The sequence below is a fragment of the Argopecten irradians genome, unplaced genomic scaffold (genome assembly GCF_041381155.1).
Source record: "Argopecten irradians isolate NY unplaced genomic scaffold, Ai_NY scaffold_0654, whole genome shotgun sequence".
In the NCBI taxonomy this organism is placed as follows: Eukaryota; Metazoa; Mollusca; class Bivalvia; order Pectinida; family Pectinidae; genus Argopecten; species Argopecten irradians.
In genome coordinates, this window is record NW_027188121.1 from 6,643 (window position 1) to 31,662 (window position 25,020).

Here is a 25,020-nt window from a genome sequence, read left to right on the forward strand (position 1 = left end):
TGTCATATAAATGGCTTCCAGTTCCACTTTTGTTCTTTTATCTACTTGATTTGCAGAGAAGAGCTGCCATGAATGTACTGCTTCATCAAAAATGTAAATGTCTGTTTGAAGCAAGTCTGCTGCAGCCAAGATCTCGACTTCAGTAGCCCATGTACCATCATGTAGCATGCTTTTCTTCGACAAATATTCAGGTACAGACTTATAACCCAGACGTAAATACATAGCTGTTGAATTTATTTTGAAATTTTATCATATGCGCAACAACTGCTTTCCGCAATAATTTATGGTGACTTTCTTCGTCTGATACCGCAAACGACAAGGCTCTGAAGAAACAATTTCCATCACCCATTATGATTTTCGTGTTCAGAGGTTTTCCCAAGATTCTTCGGTCGCATGTTTCAGATGATATAATGTTCGTTTCAATACCCAACTTGCTGATCAGTTTGCATTTTGTGCAAAACGATAATTTCTGAAAATAGTAAGTAACAGGACCAGTTTGTTTTTCAAAAATAACATCCATACTGCTGGTAAAAGCTGTACTATCAGCAAGTTTATGAGTTTGGTCTTGCTCTGAATTTCTTTTTAAATTAACATTTCTCTCAGCACAAACATCTTCTACATGCTTTAGAAAAGATACGATGCTCTACTGATTTCATCATTTCATCACTTAAGCGGATTTGTTCAGGTGATGTTGTATTTTCATGATCAAGTTTTAATTTTCCGCCAACAACTTTTGGTTTTCTCTTCCTTGTTTCATGTTTGATTGAAGGAAGTTTTGTATCATCAGTCTTCAAGTTTTGTACAGAACTTTGATCAATTTGCAATTGCTCATCATTTGTTTGTGCCTTCAATCTATACTTTAGTATTCCTTTCTTTTGCTTACTTGAGCAAATCTTTGCCTTTGATTTTCCGTTGCTGGCGCATTTAGTTTTCCCTGTAGTTCTGATGCAACATTTTTCTGTGCATTGGGCATTCTTTTCTGTGACCACAACTAGGTTTTTGCTTATTTTTCTAACATTTGATGGCAATTTTTGACTCTGTAGACATTTTTTCTTTGGATTTGTGATGTTTCTTTTTCTCATTGCTTGTTTACCCATCCTGGTATATTTTTCAGTATTTTGATCAGGTTGAATTGCATCTGCTGACATTTGTGTAACTTTGCTTTTTTTCCGGTTTGATTTATTTGTTATCAGCATGATATTGTAGAGAGGCTTTTTCTTTATTTTTCTTTTCCGTTTGGAGTTTGTTGTCTGCTTTTTTATAGCTTTGTCATTAATCTTTTTTCTTATGCGTTCATACTTAGCAGTGACTAGCATAATGTTATACAAAGGTTTATGTTTTCTGTTCTTATTCAGAACTGTGGTACTCAAGTTTTTTCCAACAGAATTTAAGGTTTTTTTCACAGTTTGGTTCAGGAAATTTCTACCTGTAGTTGGCTGTTGAGAAATGTTGGTTTCTGTCTGTAGTTCAGTATTCTTTGCTAAGATCAAACTAGTACTTAAATCTTGTGTCAAATTATTGCTCAATTCAGAGGTAGATTCATTCCATTCAGTATTCAAATCAGTTTCCATAAAATTTGTCGAAGCATTGCTTAATTTATTGTTCAAACTGCAGCTTAAATCTTTGTTCAAACCAGTGTTTCGATCATTGCTCAAATCAATACTCAAACCAGTGCTCAAACCAGTGCTCAAACCAGTGCTCAAATCAACTTCAAGTGCCTTTTTCGGGGGCGTACCCTTCATGTCAACCAGTGCCTTTTCTACAGGGGGCGTACCCATGTCGTCAACCAGTGCCTTTTTTACAGGGGGCGTACCCATGTCAATGTCACTCGTAAAGCATTTTTGAAAATGGAACACTCAAACCATCGTCAACCAGTGCCTTTTCTACAGGGGGCGTACCCATGTCGTCAACCAGTGCCTTTTTTACAGGGGGCGTACCCATGTCAACGTCACTCGTCAAGCCTTTGTTTGAGGGGTGGCCATTCCCCTTCTTTGCAGCAAGCCCTCTTCGCCAAAACTTCCCTCTAGGCATTGAGAAAGATGGAATCTGAAATTAAAATTATACAATATTAGTAAAGTAAAACATGACTGATCAGCAATTACTAGCATATACAATCAGCACAGCCAACACTCATAATTATCTGTGTTCTATGTTCCACTTTGTCAATGAATTTGGCATATACCACAGAATACAGAACTGAAGAAGTATCAAATGTAAATGTTATTATCAAAATATTAGCACTAAAATTTTCAAAGTGCAAAAATGATTAAAGTTCATTAACACTCTAAAAACTTGAATTGATTTTATTAGTTTAACGTCCTATTAACAGCCAGGGTCATGTAAGGATGTGCCAGGAATGGACAGTAAAGAGGAAAGCCGGAGTACCCGGAGAAAAACCAATGACCAGTGGTCAGTACCTGGTAACTGCCCCACTTCGAATTCGAACCATCTGATGATGGTGGGCTAAAACTGTAATTATGCAAAACTAGGCCACTAGAGAAACCTACATATGGAATTTGAAGAATATCCCTTCGGTAGTTTCTGAGATATAGATGTAATAAACTTCAAATATCAAAATCCAAGATGGCAATACCTGTCACCCATCTTAATATTTGATTGCTCTAAAAATGCAATATGGACATAGAACTATGGTCTTAGGGGCTAAAAATACAAAACAAATGTGTAATTGACTAACCTGCATATATGCCATAACATGATTTTGATAGTTTAACCTAAATAGTTTTATAGATACAGATTGTACGAAAAAGAAATCTTCTGTTGCAATTCATAAAATAATTGGGGCAATGCTTTAGTTTTCGTCATTATTTTTACAAGTGACTTTTAATTCACACGTATATATGCCTGTGCTTAGTTTCAAGCTCAAATTAGTGACCTAGATAGACTAATATGAAGGTAAAACTTAAATATTAAAGGACCACTACGACCTTTGCAAAACAGAAAGTAAAAAGTTTCTTGAAACAATAATACTACAGACAAGAGATCCCAGAGGGATCGATCTTGGCGCCCACCAAAGAATGATCTATGTCTGGACAATGGAAAGATGATACTCTTTTCTCTACTTTTCAAACTTTTTCAAACATACTACAAAACCCAAGATGGCTGCCTCTTGTTGATTCAATCAGTCCCAATCCCAATATGCACAACAAGGGCCCTAGGGGAACCTACATGTGAAATTTGAGAATGATCCCTTCAGTACTTAATGAGAAAATAGCGATAACAAACTTTAACTATCAAAATCCAAAGATGGCTGCTTTGTTGACTAATTGGTCCCAACATGCAATATGCACAACTAGGGCCATAGGGAAACCTACATATGAAATTTAAGAAAGATCCCTTTCGTACTTTCTGAGAAATAGCGATAACAAGAATTGTTAACGGACGGACGGACAGACGGACGACGGACAAAAAGCAATTTGAATAGCCCACCATCTGATGATGGTGGGCTAAACATGTATATCAATTATAAATGGCCTAAGAGGATGTTAAAACACCAACAAAATGCTAGATTCCCAGCGTAAACTATTGTTAACAGTGAAGAATCAATTGCTGTTTTGCCATGTCGCCCAGTGATTTAATCGACAGACGAGTTGGCAAGAAACAAGTCCCGTTATGAAAATGATTAAATTGTCAAGAAGGTGATGGTAAGTGTAACGGTTGATTAAAGGGACAATTCAGTCAAAGAGAACATTAAAATTTGTACACATATCGAAAAAAAAACCCAGTTCTAATAGAAATTAGATCAGTCGGTTTTACTGTGATATGCCAGAAAAGCCCATGGTGGTGAAATCCGTGTTGAAATGTTCAAACTCGCTCGCTTTCCGCCATTACACATTGTGGTCCAACATCTTGTATGCCGAACCTGTCCCTTGCTTGTAGCTAGAGTAATGCTACTTTTGTCTATAACTGCTCAAATCGCTCTGACAGTAGTGTGTTTACCTTATTAGGTGAATTATCTTGCCTAAGAATCATTTTATCACCTCCTCAGTGGTTATGTTGTTCATTTGTTTCAACGTGCGTGACTTTGGCTCGGATATGGGTACAGCGTACATATTTGTACCTGCTTAATCATATTGATCAACGATTGTAATTTAATTACAACGGTATCAACTAAAAATACTGTAACAATGACGTGGAATTTGTCAATATTTTATGTATCATAAGAAATGTAGAACAATACATTTATGCCGTATTTTACTTCTTGCTTTTGTAAAGATTTAGCCTGAGTGAATTGTCTCTTTAATAACTTCTGTGACTATATAAAAATCTTGTTTTTACATTCCCAATTTAAAAATTGAAAGCCATTTCGGAAAGGTAGTGGCTCATTAATTACCTGTAGGTCTAACATTCTTAGCAATTGAAATTATTTTTAATTTTTATTCCTTATATATAATGCAATTTTCATCCATCCGAGGGCGATAAGAGTATAAAAAAGGAATATCTTTTTCCTATTTGAGTAAAAAGCTGCACAGAAGACATCTTGAGTGATGGTTCAAGGTCAATATAATTTTGATAATGTTTATAAACATGTATAATTATAATTATTGAAAAGCTTACGTAGACCTTGAAACTAGTTGAAAGCCATATCTGTTTAGGCACAGAAGCTTAACGTTCTGTCAATAACATATAGTAAAAGTATATACCCGTATACGCACACTCTCGCATGATTACAAAATCACACTATCATGTGATTAAAAACAAATTATACTCGGAAAATTTCAAAATGAAAACATTAGTGAAAGATAAACCTTCTAATTTATTCTTACCTGAATCTAACAATTACATTTTGTCCTGAATCTTAACTTAAATGCCTTTTTATGTGAGCAGTTGCTTCGGAATTTTCTGCCTGGCAAGCGCAACGGAGAATGACGTTGAGATATATATTTTGTAGCTGGAGTCACATATTTTTGCAGAAAGTGAAAGTAGAAGTATTATGTGTTCAATATTGTTTTTATTGTTATAAACTCAATGCCAGTAATTCAGCAAAGCTATGATTCTAATAATTAACAATTCTATAAATGGTTTCTAGCAGTAGAGTTAGTCAGCACACACAATATATAGTTAAGCAATAAACACAAAACACATGTAAACTTAAACATCGATAAAAAAACTGATGGGTCAGGGGAGATTACTCTTTTCGCCGTTGGAAATCCTTTATTGACCGCGGGGTAGATTTCTATTTAGTAACACAATTAAAAAAACAACAAACGAAAGAATGAATTAAATGCTGCGCTCTCAGATAGGCTTTGCCTTAAATTATCTTATTTTATTTATTTAGAGTACAGGTACAAATAACACGGCTCCAAATAACATTAGCATTGGGACAAACGAGTGTATACGCCTAGTACATAAAATTAAATCCGCGAAGACAAATTTAATAAGAAAGCAGATCATGTTTACTCATTCATAACGAAATGTTACTCGCCACAAAATAAAATTACATAAACACCGCAAATCCTGTGTAAACTCCCAGAATCTCTGTCAAATATTACTGGATCATAATTTGGCCCAGTTATGTGCTGAGGAGCCGATTTCTTTACGATGCTGACGATATTTTAATCACCAAAACCATTTGTAAATCGGTTCACGTTAAAACATGTTATATGTGATGTACAAACAATGTTAAAAACGCCATTTACACCAACAAAACGCAACAAAAAGTTCAACATTGCCAGCACTTTTTACAAAACAGTCACCACGTTACCTTGTCGAATCCCAGAATGCAATTCTTCGATAACTTCCTGTTGATACACAGAGTTATCGTTCTTGTACTCAGATACAAAATCTACGAGTTCGAATCACACCGCCGGCGTATTTTTTTTTTTTTTTTTTTTTTTTTTTTTACATATATATATATATTTCTAGCGTTTAATTTTCACCACTGAATAAACTGAAATATTTTATTCATGCCAAAGAAAAATATTCAATAATTATTAAACATTATCATTGCCTTGTACACCACCAAAACAAAACATGCATGTACAATGAATATTATCTGATAAATACAGGAAACAGTTCCACTCTATTTCTATCAGTTTAATGCTTAACAGCACAATTGGTACAAAGGAAACAGATAAGATTTGTTAACTTGGTAGCAATCCAGGATTTCTTGATATTTTCTCCAAGGATATCACTGGATAATATGAATCATTATACAGGATAAAAAGAGCGAAGTTTAATTGTTTATTTTTCATTTCTATACTATTTTTAAAAATATACATTAATAAATTAAACAACATCATTTAAAGTTGGTCTATTTACAGATGTTGAAGTATAATCCGGAGGGTTCTGATGATAATACTGGCAATATAGGAAAATCATAGAGAAATTCTGACCAATGAGAACCAATGATATTGCAGAACATTTTTAAGAACATAAAAAAATGTTGCAGAAAGGAAAATTTTGTTGTTGTAGTTTAAAAGAAAATATACACAAATTCAACTTTCAAGTATTAAAGAAGTTTGTAACAGACTCACCATTAGGAGAATAATATGGGAACGGGCCACCTCAGATTAGTGGGATATAACCCAATCATTTAACAAATTTGAATCCCCATGCAATCTACAACTTAAATATGAGCATGAAAACAAACTCTTCTTTTGGGTTAAACAAACATTTATTTGCATTATACTTACATGAACTGTTCCAACAAGCAACAGTTTTAATGTAAATAAAATCTGTAGGCAAAACATCAATTGCATAATTTGATCTGATAATTGTTTAGCATACTAAAACCCCCAGGTATTATGACAATAAACCTTTTCACTTAAACATGAGAACTCAAGAGATTTGTGGGTTGATTTAATTTCAGGGTTCATCCAGTGCCACTGGTCCGGGGTTTTGAATATACAAATGTTATGCCATTTGCTGAGATGTCAACTTAATCTGGACCATGTCAGGATCATTTCATGCAAGTTTCAACTAAATCGCAATGGTAGAACTTGAGGAGAAGTTAAAAATGTTTTCAAGATGGCACCTGTTGCAGCCATCTTGGATTTCGGATCGACCTGAAAAATAACAACACTTTGTCGGGACCATCTCAGGATCATTTCATGCAAGTTTCAGCTAAATCACACTGGTAGAACTTGAGAAGAAGATCAAAATGTGATTTCAAGATGGTGGCTGTGGCGGCCATCTTGAATTTCAGATTGACCTGAAAAAAAAACAACAGTTTGTCGAGACCATGTCAAAATTGTTTCATGCTAGTTTCAGCCAAATCTCACCAGTAGAACTTGACGAAAAGTTCAAAATGAGTTTTCAATATGGCAGCTGTGGCAGCCATCTTGGATTTCGGATCAACCAGAAAAATAACAACACTTTGTCGGGAACATGTCAGGATTGCTTCAATGCAAGTTTCAGCCAAATCGCACTGGTAGAACTTGAGAAGAAGTTCAAAATGTGCTTTCAAGATGGCGGCTGTGGCGGCCATCTTGGATTTCGGATTGACCCGAAAAATAACAACACTTTGTCGGGACCATGTCAGGATCATTTCATGCAAGTTTCAGCCAAATCGCACCGGTAGAACTTGAGAAGAAGTTCAAAATGTGTTTTCAAGATGGCGGCTGTGGCGGCCATCTTGGATTTCGGACCGACCCGAAAAATAACAACACTTTGTTGGGACCATGTCAGGATCATTTCATGCAAGTTTCAGCCAAATTGCACCAGAAGAACTTGAGAAGAAGTTAAAAATGTGTTTTCAATATGGTGGCTGTGGTGGCCATCTTGGATTTTGGATCAACCCGAAAAATAACAACACTTTGTCGGGACCATGTCAGGATTGTTTCTTGCAAGTTTCAGCCAAATTGCACCGGTAGAACTTGAGAAGAAGTTCAAAATGTGTTTTCAATATGGTGGCTGTGGCGGCCATCTTGGATTTCGGATCGACCCGAAAAATAACAACACTTTGTCGGGACCATGTCAGGATCATTTCATGTAAGTTTCAGCTAAATCGCACTGGTAGAACTTGAGAAGAAGTTAAAAATGTGTTTTCAATATGGCGGCTGTGGCGGCCATCTTGGATTTCGGATCAACCCGAAAAATAACAACACTTTGTCGGGACCATGTCAGGATTGTTTCATGCAAGTTTCAGCCAAATCGCACCGGTAGAACTTGAGAAGAAGTTCAAAATGTGTTTTCAATATGGCGGCTGTGGCGGCCATCTTGGATTTCGGATCGACCCGAAAAATAACAACACTTTGTCGGGACCATGTCAGGATTGTTTCATGCAAGTTTCAGCCAAATCGCACTGGTAGAACTTGAGAAGAAGTTCAAAATGTGTTTTCAATATGGCGGCTGTGGCGGCCATCTTGGATTTCGGATCAACCTGAAAAATAACAACACTTTGTCGGGACCATGTCAGGATCATTTCATGTAAGTTTCAGCTAAATGGCACTGGTAGAACTTGAGAAGAAGTTCAAAATGTGAAAAGTTAACGCACGGCGGACGGCGCACGGCGCACGGCGGACGGCGGACGGCGGACGGCGGACGACGACGGACGAAACATGATGACTATAGGTCATCCTGACCCTTCGGGTCAGATGACCTAAAAATGGTAGTTTCTGCTCCTGCTTAGCGTTCAGCATACAGGGAGTGGGACGACTGATTCGCCCGTTGCCAGTATAATGTGACCTGGTGGGGTGTGTTGCTTGGTGTCTTTGGCGGCATGCTTCAGTGATATAGCACTATAAAAAGGGCAACAGTTCCACTGTACAAGAAGACACAACACGAACATACCGCAGTCTCCCAGTACACTCACCTCGCACAACATACACGCAACACACCCGCATACATGGGAGGCCGTCCTTACATGACCATAGCTATAGGACGTTTTCAAACAAACAAACCCTGTGAAATATTCCAGAACAATTCTAGAATCTCTTCTAGATCCATTTGTTTTGTTCTGGAACAGGTGTTCTAGAATCGTGCTTCACAGGTTCTGGAACAGGTGTTCCAGAACCAATCCAGAAATGTTAAATGAGACAAAATATTTTTTTGAACAGTTCTAGAACCATTCTGGAACTGATACTTCGAACTATTCTAGAACAGTTGTAGAACAGATGTTCCAGACTAGTTCTAGAACTATTCCATAAGATATTTTTCCTAATGGTTCCATATCTGTTCTAGAACAGGTGTTCTAGAATGGTGATAAACACGTTCTGAAGAATTCTACCTAAGTTCAAGACCAGTTTCAGAACAGGTATACACATATATGCAGCCGTCCTGAAAAATCGTTGGAAATTTCATCAAGGATATAGTTTGACGTGCACCTGCAACCTTACCTTTATGGAAGTGTTTGTTTGTTTGTTTGATTAATTAACGTACTTTTAACAGCTATGGTAATGTAAGGACGGCCTCCCATGTATGCGCGTTGCTGCGGTTGTGTTGCGTGTATGTTGTAGCGAGGTGAGTGTTTGTTTTGGGAGACTGCGCTATATTCATGTCATGTTGTGTCTTCTTGTATAGTGGAACTGTTGCCCTTTTTATAGTGCTATATACTGTCACTGAAGCATGCCGCCGAAGACACAAGCAACACATCCCACGGTCACATCTATACTGAAACGACGGCGAACCAGTCGTCCCACTCCCTGTATGCTGAACGCTATGCGAGGAGCAGCATCGAAACTTACCACTTTTATAGACTTTGGTGTGTGTCTCGGCCAGGGGACAGAACCAGAGCCCTTCCTCACATGGGCGAAACGCTCAACTCAAGGCCAAAAGTGAAGGGAGGTGCCAAGGGCAGGCTCTTCAGGAAAGATAAAGTCAGTTAGGAAGAAGAGAAAAGATAAGATCCTATCAAAATAAGTTATACTCATGCTTACATATAGACAGCCTTGCAATATATCTGGCAATCAGCTGGCCTGGTAAAATCCTAATAGTTACTAATCAAATACAAAGAAAAACAAATAATACAATTTGTATTACGTATACAAATACAATATTTCTTCAAAGCACTGTAAAAGTCTGTCTACAGATTCATTTTAGCTCAATATAATATTAATTATTTAGTTTGACTTTTTGGCACTTCTGCGTTGCATTTTTAAGAATATTATCGAATTTCTTATTGAATATGTTTATAGATAATTCTGGAAATTTGGTCAAGAAGACTCTTTCAAGCAATCTCAGTTTTTCAGTGCTGAAACATGGCTTTGGATTCTCTCCAGTGTTGGAGGTTTTCTTCCCAGTCCTTGTGCACGAGATCAATTCATCTTGCGTAAACACACTGGAAGCAAGTATCTTTAAGCTCAGTGTTTCACTATTGTTACCATTTAAATGGGCTACTTTGGCCATTAGTTGTTCAAAGTTCAACTTCTGATCATCTTGATCCGTATTAGGAGAAGCAGCGTCACTGTGAGTTTCCTGCATGGCCTCAACTTTGCGTTTCAATGACTTAATACTGGTTTTCAAATGTCTTACTTCACTCTCCAGATCCTGCACCTTCTGTTCAAGTTTCCGTTTACTGCAAAGAAGCAATACTGAGTTATAACACTTTATTTTCATGTTGCCCTCCATCCCCAAATTAACAGCCCTCAACAATCAATGATTTTCAATTGTGTTTTGATGGACAATTCACACATGTTTGAAATAAAGACGTGGAGTTCCTTGTTATTGTCTTTTTGTTATCATTTACTAATGCTATAATAGCCTACCCCAGTACATGTGGATCATTCATAATCATTGACACAGCTGCATTTATCTTAATTGAAAATCTAACACCACTAAATGAAAAGTCAGTTGAATAAAAACTTGTAATACAAGATACAAGTTCAGCGTAAAGTCCATTTACATACAGAAACTAATAAAATTTTAAATAAAACTATACAATTAATTGATAGTTTGAAACCATCATTAATTTCCAATCAAATGCACTGCCATAGGTGTAAGATAATTATTCTAATTAATGAACACAGCACTATATATGTATAATGAAATATATATAAGAATTGTCCTTGCGAAAGAAAAAAAAAGTATATATTATAAATTTTAAAAAATGACAGATTACTGCTAGTGCTTTCACCCAGTCACAGCTGGAGCTCCATAAGTGCTAGCAGTATATATTCTGTGTCATTTCTTAACATTTATATATAATACACAGAATTGTCCTTGCTGAAGAATATATATATATATTAAGTTGAAATGATACAGACTAACTGCTATATGCCTTCCCCATCAAAGGGACCTCTAGATATTCAGACGATGGGGCAAATGTGCAAGCAGTAGTCTGTTGTCATTTTTAAATGTTTATATAAACAAACATTTCCCTTCCACATCTGCACTAAGATATGAAGCTGAACATGATGAAAATACATTAATACCAATACTGTCCTTGAGGTGGAATGATTATAACTTGCGATTGTAGAATAATCAATCATGTATATTTTAAGTATTAAATAAAAGGCAGTTTCTCTCTCTTCTTTAAACAAAAATTTAAATTTACGAATTTTTCAAATTACAAGAGGCCCAGAGGGCCTGTATCGCTCACCTGGTTTTTTGTTAGTAATTATCACAAGACTCTGACAATTAGAAAAATAAGCAAAATTGACTCCCAAAGTTTAATTTTGAATCACAACCATACAATGATGCTATTGATACCATACAAATATGCTATCCAATACATAGGTTCAGAGACAAAGTAATTTATATGAAAATAGTAGCCTAATTGACCTTTTGACCTCGCATCTATTGCCGTCTAAGGCCCCGGGGGTCAGCCCTATCATTTGTACAATTTCAAATCCCAACCCTATAAGGATGCTACCATTGCACTATAAGTGCTCTTCCATTCTTAGTTGCAGAGAAGAAGTCGTTTATATGGAAATAGCTAAATTGACCCCTTTTGACCCCACCCTTCAGGCCCACGGGGGGTCAGCCCCATCATTTGCAAAATTTTGAATCCAAACCCTATAAGGATGTAACCATTGCATTATGAGCGTAATCCCATGTTAAGTTGCAGAGAAAAAGTCATATATATATGGAAATTGACCACTTTTGACCCCGCCCTCAGGCCCCGGGGGGTCAGCCCTATCATTTGCACAATTTTGAATCCCCACACTATAAGGATACTACCATTGTATTATGGGTGCTATACCGTGCTTAGTTTCAGAGAAGAAGTCGTTTAAATGGAAATTGCCAAATTGGCCACTTTCGACCCCGCCCCTCAGGCCCCCTGGGGGTCAGCCCCATCATTTGCACAATTTTGAATCCCCACCCTATAAAGATGCCACCATTGCATTATGGGTGCTATACCATGCTTAGTTTCAGAGAAGAAGTCGTTTATATGGAAATAGCCAAATTGGCCCCTTTTGACCCCGCCCCTCAGGCCCCCCGGGGGTCAGCCACATCATTTGTACAATTTTGAATCCCCAACCTATAAAGATACTACCATTGCATTATGAGTGCTATCTCATGCTTAGTTTCAGAGAAGAAGTCGTTTATATGGAAATAGCCAAATTGACCCCATTAGACCCCGCCCCTCAGGCCCCCAGGGGGTCAGCCCCATCATTTGTACAATTTTGAATCCCCACCCTATAAGGATGCTACCATTGCATTATGGGTGCTATCCCATGCTTGGTTTCAGAGAAGAAGTCGTTTATATGGAAATAGCCAAATTGACCCCTTTTGGCCCCGCCCCTCAGGCCCCCGGGGGGTCAGCCACATCATTTGTACAATTTTTAATCCCCACTCTATAACGATACTACCACTGCATTATGAGTGCTATCTCATGCTTAGTCAGAGAAGAAGTCGTTTATATGGAAATAGCCAAATTGACCCCATTTGACCCCGCCCCTCAGGCCCCCGGGGGGTCAGCCCCATCATTTGTACAATTTTGAATCCCCACCCTATAAGGATGCTACCATTGCATTATGGATGCTATCTCATGCTTGGTTTCAGAGAAGAAGTCGTTTATATGGAAATAGCCAAATTGACCCCTTTTGGCCCCGCCCCTCAGGCCCCTGGGGGGTCAGCCCCATCATTTGTACAATTTTGAATCCCCACCCTATAAGGATGCTACCATTGCATTATGGGTGCTATCCCATGCTTGGTTTCAGAGAAGAAGTCGTTTATATGGAAATAGCCAAATTGACCCCCTTTGGCCCCGCCCCTCAGGCCCCTGGGGGGTCAGCCCCATCATTTGTACAATTTTCAGTTAGTAGCCCATAAGGATGCTACCAGTCAAATTTTGTTGAAATCCGACCAGCGGTTATGGAGAAGAAGTCGATTGTTGACGGACGGACGGACGGACGACGGACGACGGACGACGACGACGACGCCGGACGCCCGGACGCCACGGTATGGCATAAGCTCACCTTGGTCCTTCGGACCAGGTGAGCAACTCCCATCAAAGGGACCTCTAGATATTCAGACGATGGGGCAAATGTGCAAGCAGTAGTCTGTTGTCATTTTTAAATGTTTATATAAACAAACATTTCCCTTCCACATCTGCACTAAGATATGAAGCTGAACATGATGAAAATACATTAATACCAATACTGTCCTTGAGGTGGAATGATTAGAACTTGCGATTGTAGAATAATCAATCATGTATATTTTAAGTATTAAATAAAAGGCAGTTTCTCTCTCTTCTTTAAACAAAAATTTAAATTTACGAATTTTTCAAATTATAATCAATAACCTGAAGAACACTAGCGATAGCAAATCAAAGCCTTCACTTTTCTGCGTCACATTTGATCTTTCTTAAGAATAGTTATGGTACCTTGAGTGGGACATCCCAGATGATGCCCTGTTGTTGGAAGGACTGAATGTGACTGAAGACTCGCCGTCACTGGGTGGTATTGTGACTGTAGACTCAAGCTCCTTATTGGATGGACCTGTGACTGAAGACTCCCCGTTATTGGATGGACTTGTGACTGACGAACTCCTGTTATTAGATGGACTTGTGACTGACGAACTCCTGTTATTAGATGGACTTGTGACTGACGAACTCCTGTTATTAGATGGACTTGTGACTGACGAACTCCTGTTATTAGATGGACTTGTGACTGAAGACTCCCCGTTATTGGATGGACTTGTGACTGACGAACTCCTGTTATTAGATGGACTTGTGACTGAAGACTCCCCGTTATTGGATGGACTTGTGACTGACGATCTCCTGTTATTAGATGGACTTGTGACTGACGAACTCCTGTTATTAGATGGACTTGTGACTGACGATCTCCTGTTATTAGATGGACTTGTGACTGACGAACTCCTGTTATTAGATGGACTTGTGACTGACGAACTCCTGTTATTAGATGGACTTGTGACTGACGATCTCCTGTTATTAGATGGACTTGTGACTGACGAACTCCTGTTATTAGATGGACTTGTGACTGACGAACTCCTGTTATTAGATGGACTTGTGACTGACGAACTCCTGTTATTAGATGGACTTGTGACTGACGAACTCCTGTTATTAGATGGACTTGTGACTGACGAACTCCTGTTATTAGATGGACTTGTGACTGAAGACTCCCCGTTATTGGATGGACTTGTGACTGACGATCTCCTGTTATTGGATGGACTTGTAACTGAAGACTCCCCGTTATTGGATGGACTTGTGACTGAAGACTTTCTGTTATTGGATGGACTAAGTGTGACTGGAGACTCCTCTATGGGTACAACAGCACTAGATTGATGTCCATTGGTCGTTAAATTTGATCCAGAACTCAGATCTGAAAAAGTGAAAGCTTAATGCAAAATCTTTTGCAAACAGTAATGCCAATGTTTCTTTACTATACCTGGTCAGATTTTGCGAAATTTATGGTATTGTCACATCATGTCCAGACCTCACAAAACATTTTAGGATTGAAGCAAGGAAATTGTTTGCAATGGAATTGTTCTTTAAATTTACAATACTATATCTGACCCAATAAGACCCCAGGGCATATAGAAAGTAAGGAAAATTGGAGAGGCAGTTATTGGGATATGATTTCTGGAGGATACTCATTCAAATTTCGTGGCTGCCACAAAACCGGAAACAGTAGAACTGTTGTTCCTTCGTCAGTGTAAACAATTTGGCATAAACCTGTCAATTGCAGAGCATTAGACAGCTGAAACTAATGAAAGCACCTTAAATATGCAGAAATTTATTTATAAAACTTTCTATTTTTTCCATACATAGTTTGTTATTCAACTAAAATGTGTTATCAGCGAGTAGAAGACATTTTGTCTTAAATGTTTTGATACGTCAGAAATGAGGAGAAAAGGGGGGAGGGGCGCTTTAATATAGGGACATATGCATGGGCACTTCTTGGGGTGGATACGGTATGTGAGAAACAAGTCACTCAACTCTAGGGCCGAGTAACACAAATCTTTTATTATCCTCTGTATTTCATCAAGTACCATGACATGGTATATAAATTTAAATAATTAAAGTAGAAAATATCTGCAAGACATAAATTCCCTGCTGTCAGCAACTTGATACCCTGATTGAGATTCAGTAAAACATGAATTGAATCAGTTCTTTGAACTATACTTAAGAGCCTAAAATGAAAATATATTAACACCTTCATTAACACAAAATATATTAAACAAAACATATTCAACATTTAGATTTTATATTATGCATTAAACATTATATTCCAGTGTTCACCAACGATATGGGGAAAAATAATGAAAAAATAAAATAATAGAAAAAGTATTTCCGATCATTGTATACTATTTTATTTTATGGGCGCATTTATAGTTTTTCCCTTCTACCTATAGAATCCCTGAAGTAAGACATGTACAGTTTACACTTTGACATTACCTTTTCTTTTCATTTCCATCATAATTTCTTCAGGAAGCATATCCCCAGGATGATTTGCAAGAATTTCCTCCAGATGTTTTCCTTCTTCTATCAAAGCTTCTCTGTTAACTGCAAAACATCATAGCTTTATTATTAACAATCATGCATGACATTTCTTTTTTACAAACAAAAGTGCGTCTCACATCAATATCAAATAAATTAATAGACAAATATATAATGTGCTGAAAGCGAGTGTTAATGTTAACCTACCCGAATCTACTTAAAGTTATATGTGCCGTAATTTTCATACTCATGAATCAAGAAGAGCTTTTAATATGTTATTCACACCCAAATGTTACTAACATTTTGAGAATTACAATACTTATAATGCATAGGTTTTAATTTTACACATATAAATAAGAGCTCAAAATGAATTTTGGCAGTACTGCCAAAAATCATGATATTTTCGTCGATAGTGCAGTGAAATGAGTGCATACGGTCTGATTATGAAGCCAAGTTGTTGTCTACAATTTTATTTCACATTTTTACAGTGTTGTTAGTAATTGTTCAGTGACTTCTTCCGATATGTTGCCATATAAGTATACATAACGCATAAATACCTGAACTTTTTAAGTGTATAATTTCTGTGTTGTAACTAACGTTTATGATGCAGCATGCATGTTTGTCTGTGCTTTTGAATGATTTTCAAAGCTTAATTCATCAAAACCTATTGTTTTCAATCGATTACTGAAGAAAAAATAGCATGTCAAAATTTTCGCGCAGTTACGGCACATATAGCTTTAAATATGCTTATTACACCAATCTAGTAATGCCCCCATATTAACCAAATTACAACTTCAGACCAAATTTGAACCCATTTTTTTTTAGTAAAACTTAAGAAAATGTCTATGAGCCCCAGCTTCCCTAAACCACTAGAATGTGAAAGGTATTCCCTTACTGTAATAACTTTGAAGTTTGATGAAAATCCATCATTCCATGAATGTGTTTAACACTGATTCAGGACACAACAGGACAGACAACATGGGAAACACTTATAATGACACCCCTCCCAACACACACACTTTAATTCATGTTGATGGCATAAAAACGAAGATATAGGCTATATTATTCACGAGTTATAAGCTTGCAAATCTGCCGTTGTCTTCCGTTAAAATCTCAGAGATGCCTGCCTATAGGATATCTAAATTGACTAGAAAATAATTAGAATATAACTTTTAGGAATTTATATATATTCGTCCAAATACATAAAAAAGTTATGATAAGAGGTGAAAAAAGTTCTTTTATTTTTTTCCGAATTTTATGTAAAATATGTCATCAAGCACAAGATTTGGTTAAGAAATATTTAGATTTAGGTAAATTGTCCTGAATCTTAAACACATAGTTACCCAAACTTTTTTCTTTAACTAAATATTTCCCTAACAAATTTTCTTCGGAGAATAATCTGAGCAATAGAAATTAACGAAAACATTACCATCATGATCAGGAGCAACGAGGAATACTTTACTTGCAAACATGTCATATTTTAAAAAAAAAAAAATTGTCCAGAGATGATGCAAAGAAAAAAACATTTGAAAAGATGTAAAAATGCATGAATTATATAGCAGAACATGACATATTATACTCAATTTTATCTTTGATTCAGGACTCAGCGGCCGGGGTTCGAGATTTTGCGCCAAAAAAAAAGATTAAGATTTTCTTTACCAAATGAGAATGTTAAAATCGAATTCGTCATTCGCCATGATTCGGGGACTCATCTCACTTTCAAAAATCTTATAACATAATATTGGAACTCATCAGAACATAATATCGGAACTCATCAGAATTTCAGAAATACTGGTATCGACTAATCGTATAAAATTACTATAAAAATCTCCGATCCCTCCATGTTACATATGCATGATATGGAGACGACGTGTATTCATTTTTAGTACGAACTACGAACATCGATATAAATCTTTTTTTTCTATAAATAATTTCTTACGTGGCTTTCTGGCAGACCACCGATCTTTTTAAGTGGACTGAACATTATTGGGAAATTTGTTTTGAATCGTGTAGGAAATGGAGCATAGTTTATAATTATGACCACTTACCGTCGATTTCAACCAGCAAAGCTGGATATGCAATGCCGCAAAATTTGGCCTTTACTATATCCCCTTTTCGGTAAAACTCGCCGTATTTCTTCTTGGGCTCCAAAACAGTGCCAAGGGATTGCACCGAGTAACTTTTTTCTAAGTACCAACACATTAACGCCGACATTGTTCGATATTGGCACGCTTCTATTTAAATCTTGGAAATACTTCGGCGCCAATGACAGCTATCGTTAATGACCAATGACAGCGTCTTATACGGATGCTGTTGTGGAACTGACCAATGAAAACGTATAAGAGATACTCACGCTGGATCCATCACTAAATCTCGTTCACCGAGAAAAATATATGTTATATTATTAGTATATTTCAGTCAATTCTATAGGTCAAAGAAAAATCTGATAACCGTAATATTTTCAAAACAACTGATCCGGTATGAAAACAAAATGCGTCCATTCCATTTCAAAACTGATGCTTTCGGCTACTTCCGGTATCGAGGCTAGACAGACAGAGAATCATGCATGTGTTATGGAGTCAACAAAACGTGATTTTCTCAGACGAAAAAGCAATGGGAAGTTTTCATGTACAATATGCAGTGCAGAGTTATCTACAAAACAGCGCATTTTGACACATCTTCATAAAAAACATAATCTGAGTAAGTACATCGAAGACGTTACTATAGTGTGGCTCTAGACGGTATATTTGGATAAATCGCCCCAGAGAAGTCCAGTCTAGGTATTTTATATGAAGCTATGTAATCTTTTGTCTGATTGACCTGATCTTCGGTCTGTATAAGCTAAAAACAGCTTCTGGACCACCTGTTTGTCGTTTTTATTTATGGTCAAAACGGCCCCACTTTTATATAGGCAAGTAGGTAATGGATTGATACAACATCGTTACATACATTGATCTCATTACTATTAAAATTAAAGAAAGAAAGAAATGAAGTGTTTGCTGGTTATTCCTATATTTGTTTGTTAATTTACCTACATAATCATACGTTTCATTTATATAGTAATACATATATAACTTAAAGTTAGAAAATATATATGAAGAAGAAAGAAAATCTTCTTATTTATACTTTTTTGCGGTTTCATATATAACATTTAATTTTATGAATGGATTTTATTAAATCATACATAATCCAATACAATCAGCTTTACTGAAAAGCATAAAAGACATACATGTTTTGTGGTTTTCTTTCAAAGTATGCGACAATGTTGTATAAATCCATTACCTACTTGCCTATACAAAAGTGGGGCCGTTTTGACTTAAATTCTATAGATGGGCCTAAAATATACCATAAATCCTTGAGATGTGTATTTTAAGAGTGTATAAACAAAAGTAAATTTTACAATGAAAATCAAGGCAATGCTGATAATGGGGGATATCAGTAATGACATTTCCACACAATTTTTACGTTTAGTACGAGAAGGGAACATTGTGTAATGGATTATATAAAGTAACAATCTGTTTTGATTATGATAGGAACTGCAAAGATTAAAGAGATGAAACATTTAACTTAGTCAAGAGTGTGATTTTCTTAAATGTATGTATTCAGGTTAATATCAATTTCATATTTTTGATTAGAAGTATCTTTATCAGATTATTTTCTTTTTATACTTGCAGCTCCTGTGAGGAGAGAGAAGAAATTATATTTGGACAATACCGATATACCTGTTCCTCGCTCTACATCATACAGGTGGAAGAAACAACAAATTAAGGGACAATCGGTAGCACCTTCGAAAAAAAAACTTTTTGAATGTGATGGAGGTAACCATAAAACTTACAAATTAGCTTTCAAAAAAGTTTAAGAACCTGGTAAACTTTAAATCATTTTAAAGTATTGCAAGAACAAAATCCTTGTTTTTATTAATCATATAAGCATGATGGTATATTTCCATATTTTATTGTATACATTAACTGTAAGTTTGTAACTGTGATGTCCAATACTAAAGTTTTGTTTGTAACTCGCTTGTTATGTGGAAATACTGATTGGAAAAACATTTGGTGGTGGGCGCCAAGAACCCTCTGCTATTTCTTGTATTGTGATATAATAAAAAAGTAAAAACAAATGAGAAATCTGATTACTGAAATTTAATATTCTGATTTAGGAACACCGACACACAGTCACTCAAGTCATTTACCAGAAACCAGCTCTCGTTATTCTCAATATGATCAGAGAAATGAAGGTAGGTTCAGAACAATTTTTTCCTCATCATTTGTGTATTAAACATGATGAAGAAAATATTATTCATTATGTGGTCTATGTCTGTCTGTGTTTGATATCCTTGCATACATATGATATGCCATGATTTAAAACTTTCACACCATACCATAACATGCATCCCACTATGAAGATCTACTCATGATTAAATGTTAATAATCATATTAATCATCCTTCAAAAGGTAAAGGGATAAAGATACTTGAGTCTGTCTTCAGTAAATAACTAGCTGATTGGCATAAATATAAAAAAAAAATCTTCTTTTTCTTTCAGGAAATTACTCGAAATCAAGCCATGAGTGTAACATCATTTCATCGAGAGAGATGGACATCTCAACACCTGACATATCTGAAAACAATGACTTGTCATTCCAGGCATCAGCAATCCAGCGATCAGGTACAGATGAGAATGAACCTGATGAAAGATACTTCCAGTCTGAAGTTAGCTCTTCTTCTGGAACCAAAAAAGTAACAATGCCAGATTACAATGATGATGACCATTCAGATATGAATGAAACAAATGAGTTAGATAGCAGTATTTCCATGGAAAACATCTTGTCAGACTATGAAACACCTGACTCAGATTGCACTTCATCTGACTCAGATGAAACTGTGTCTTCAAATTTTAGCCCATCCAACTCTAATACAGAATCTCTTTCTGCCTCTGGTGATAGTGACCAGGATTCCGTCTTTGAAAATTATGTTCAAGATGAAGAACGCATTGAACACATGACTGACAAAGAGTTTCAGTCACTTTCTCTTCTGTCTTGTTTTTTGAGGAATCAGTTATCTGTAAGTGCTAGTAAAGACATTATTGAAACTCTGAAGAAAACTTTTCCAAAATCAAAAGAAGTGAATGACTTGGACTGGGAAAAAATGTTATCACACATTGATAGCACTTCACTAAAAGAATTTCATTATTGCATATTGTGCAGCAAAGTTTTCCCAGAAGATGAAGATGTGTTTCGTTGTCAAAGTTGTGAAGGGCTTCGTTATAAAGGATCCTTAGGTAAACAGACGAGCAGATCAAGGCAGCCAAGACAGAGTTTTGTGTTTGCAGATGTACATAAGCAGTTAGCGGATCTACTTCAAACACCTGGTAAATATCTTAACAGTAAAACAAATATATTTAAATTTATTATTCTTCATTAAAATTGGTTGCAAAAGAAAAAAAGAGATTATCAGAAAGGACCATATATATGACTGATTTCACCAAGGAAAGCTTTTACAATCTGAGATACATTTTTTTGAAAAAAATACTCAAGCTTATAGAGCTGAATCTTGAAATTAATAACTTTATATTATTTTGAATGTTAATTTTATCGCATGGATACTAGGAAAATATATAACAATCATATGCCTTGGGTTTCATTGGAAAGTGGTCTTTTTCAGGATATGTCCTTAATATGGTTGGTCAGTCTATCAATTCCACATAGAGGTTCCTATCCTTTGCACTATAATATTGTATTTTGGAAAACAAAATGAGACAGCCATCCTGAGTGAACTTCATAGTTGATGTTTAAAATTAATTTGGATAGTTAAAGTTTTAAAAACAATTTAAAACATGAATCAAGTGCTATTTATTATCACATAAATGACCTTTTTTAGCCCACCATCTTCAGATGGTGGGCTATTCAAATCACCTGTTGCATTGTCTGTCCGTCCTTGAACAGTTTTTGTTATATTGCTATTTCTCAGTACAGAAAGGATCTTTTCTTAAGTTTCTCAAAATTCACATGTGAGTTTCCCTTGGTACTTAGTTTTGAGAGTTGAATTCTGTTCTGGCTTTTTTTTTTCAGAAAGTTCTTCTTAGATTATTAAGAGGAAAAGTAGGAAAAAGATCAGTCTTACATAAAACCAATTGGATGATCTTTATTGGTTTTATGTAAGACTGATCTTTTTCCTACTTTTCCTCTTAATAATCAGATAACAAGGGGAACCCCCATATTAAATCTAAGACAGATCTAAGAAGAACTTTCTGAAAAATAGACAGAACAGAATTCAACTTTCATCTGGTTTCATTAAAATGTCATTATTTTAACGGTATTAATGGTAATATAAAATTTCTCTGATGTTAATTTCAATATTTTCACTGTTTACAGGAATATGGGCAGATATTCAAGAAACCAAAAGGAATGCATATGAAAGATTGAATTCTGGATCAAGCAATTTAACAGATATTTTAGATGGACATGAATACAGAAAGTTGATGAAAACTGGTTTTTTAAAGGAAAGTAACAACCTGACAGCCATATTTAATACTGATGGAGTCAATTTGTATTCGTCCTCGAAAACTGAACTTTGGCCTATATACTTGGCTCTAAATGAACTTAGCCCTCCAAAACGGTTTTCAAGAGAAAACATTCTTTTAGTAGGGATGTGGCAGGGGAAAGGAAAACCACCTTTTCATGAATATTTCAAAATTTTCAGTGATTATATGAATACCCTTTATACATCGGGTGTAGAAGTTTCTATTGACAATGTGAAAATTCTTGTTAAGCTTAAAATAGTGTGTGGTGTTATGGATTTACCAGCCAAGGCGGAGTTGCTCAACATGTCCTACTTCAATGGTCAATATCCTTGTATTTCATGTGAAGAAGATGGAAAAACTGTTAAACAAGGTAAAGGAAATGCTAAGTGCTTGCCATATAAAATTCAAGGAAACAGAAGCATGCAAAGAATGCATGAATTAGTTCTTGAAAACATGAGGAGTGGCTGTCCAAATAACCGTTCTAAAGGATTTAAGGGAGAAAGTGGGCTCTCTTATCTAACAGATTTTGATCTTGTGCAGGGAATCGTCCCGGACTACATGCATGGAGTCTGTTTAGGTGTCACCAAAGCAATCATGTGCAAATGGTTCTCCCCTAAAGAGAAATCTAAGGAATACTTCATAGGTGATCACATAGAGGAGGTTTCTACAAGGATGCAATTTTTAAAACCACCTCACAGTATTGAAAGACTTCCCAGAAATCTTGAAAAAAACTATCAAAGTTTTAAAGCCACTGAATTCCAAACCTGGTTGTTGTATTATGCATTTCCTTGTGTAGAGGACTTCCTAAAGGATGAGTATCTTGAAAACTTCTCATATCTTTCTGAAGGGATCCACATTCTCCTTGGAGATGATATATCTCAAGAATCATTGATCAAGGCCAGAGATCTATTAGATCAGTTCTATGCATCATTTCAGCGCCTCTACGGGGATGGATCTTGCGGTCTGAACATTCACAATACTGGGTTGCACTTATGTGACTATGTAAAACTTTGGGGGCCCGTTTGGTGTTGGAGCTGTTTTCCTTTCGAGGACATTAATGCAATGCTTCTCAATTCAATTCATGGTACAGGTGTTGTGTTGAAGCAGGTTATGCGATTTCGTCAGTCTCAGATGTGCATTAGAAGGAGAGGACTTCAGCTTAAAAAGGATGATGGCTGGAAAATCAGCCACAGAGCAGCCAATTGTGATGTAGCTGGGGCCATGCAGCCTTTATATCAGAATGAATTAGAAGATTCTGTAAAAATGCAATTGTCTCGGGAAAATATCCTGGAAGAAATGGCACTGAAGAAAGTGAACAGGATTGTTGTAAACAGAAAGCGCTTTTACTCGGAGCAGTACATGCGCATGCAAAAGAGAATATGTACGGTCGTGTTGCATGGAAATCATGAAATTGCAAAAATTAAATACTTTATCTTATGTGAAAACAAGGGGTTGGTGTACGCAGTTCTTGAACATTTCCAAAAAGTTCCGCCATCAATGATAGAAGGAGCAAGAATGGCAAATCACTATTCGGTTGTTAGCAATACACATGATCTTTTGTTGATAAATGTTGACAGTCTCAAGGAAGTGGTGGTGTATTTAGATGTAAACACTAGAAATGGTGTTGGAAAACAGTATGTCATACAGATGCCTAATCAGTACGGCCATGCAGTATTCAAGTGACTGGTTAATTACATGTTTATAACTTTGCATGTATGTACCTATGGGAAACTGTATTACTAGTGTATTATGTAAAAATTTTGCTCAGAGGTGTTGTGGTATGGGGTTATCTCGGACTGTAATTTAAATGTGACAAATACTCCCCAAGTTTAATTTTCAACCCATGTTTCTCAAACTTGGTTAGCTGAATCCCCATGACATGACCATGAACTAGTGTATATCCTTTAAAGTTTTGGTTTTGTTTAAAATGTTGATTTTGTAGAGATTTCCAACAATTTTTGATGGACCTTGAATTACTTGGTAGGCTTAATCAGTACACATGAGTTTTGTCTCCCTGAATTGCAGATTGATGCAAAGTTATTGGGATACATTTTTAAATGTAAAATGCTAATTTTGTCCAGAGATCTCTTATAATTAGTTTTCTAACTTGAACATTGCTTACTCAACAATTTCCTTAATGTGTTTGTTAAAAAGTATATATATTTTCAGGGCGAAGTTCCCTTGATTTACCATAAATTTAAAAAAAGCCTGTAAAAGTGTAACATTCTTTAACTTTGTGATTTTTTTATTAAGAAGTTTTTCAGGAACTTTTTACCTTAGAGGTCAACAGGGACTTCAAATCTTTAACACCACTTGTAATGTTCTATTTTCATGTTTTTGGGAATCTTATATGATTATAGTTAATTATAAAGAGCTTTTTATTATAAGAATACATGGTGTTCTGAAGCTGTTCTAGATCTCTTCCATAAAAACTTTTAGGAACAGTTATAGAACATTTCTAGAATATTGCAAATTCTAAAACAGATCCAGAACTATTCCAGAACATATGCAGAATAATATTAGTTCTGAAACTGTTCTAGAACTGTTCTACAAAAATGTACATGGAACAATTCAAGAACTTTTGAAGAACATGTCAAGTTCTGAAACTGACACAGAACTGTTCCAGAACATATGGAGAACAAATGATGTTTTGAAATTGTTCTAGAACTGTTCCACAAAATGTTCTAGAACATTTGTA

At 36.1% G+C, this 25,020-nt stretch overlaps 2 protein-coding genes across 2 annotated transcripts; one reads left to right on the forward strand and one right to left on the reverse strand.

The window, feature by feature from the left end:
- Positions 1 to 1,824: 1,824 nt before the first annotated feature.
- LOC138313329 (uncharacterized) lies at positions 1,825 to 18,016 on the reverse strand. The gene is made up of 5 exons (XM_069253821.1): positions 17,851 to 18,016; positions 15,761 to 15,868; positions 13,727 to 14,684; positions 10,030 to 10,474; positions 1,825 to 2,046 (listed from the first exon to the last, which is right to left on the reverse strand). The coding sequence occupies exons 1-5, from the start codon at positions 18,014 to 18,016 to the stop codon at positions 1,825 to 1,827; spliced, it is 1,899 nt and encodes a 632-aa protein (XP_069109922.1).
- Positions 18,017 to 18,153: 137 nt separating this feature from the next.
- LOC138313330 (uncharacterized) lies at positions 18,154 to 24,005 on the forward strand. Its single transcript, XM_069253822.1, has 5 exons — positions 18,154 to 18,502; positions 19,477 to 19,620; positions 19,962 to 20,039; positions 20,346 to 21,170; positions 22,174 to 24,005. Exons 1-5 carry the CDS (start codon positions 18,283 to 18,285, stop codon positions 24,003 to 24,005), a joined length of 3,099 nt encoding a protein of 1,032 aa, XP_069109923.1. The 5' UTR covers positions 18,154 to 18,282.
- The last annotated feature ends 1,015 nt before the right edge of the window (positions 24,006 to 25,020 follow it).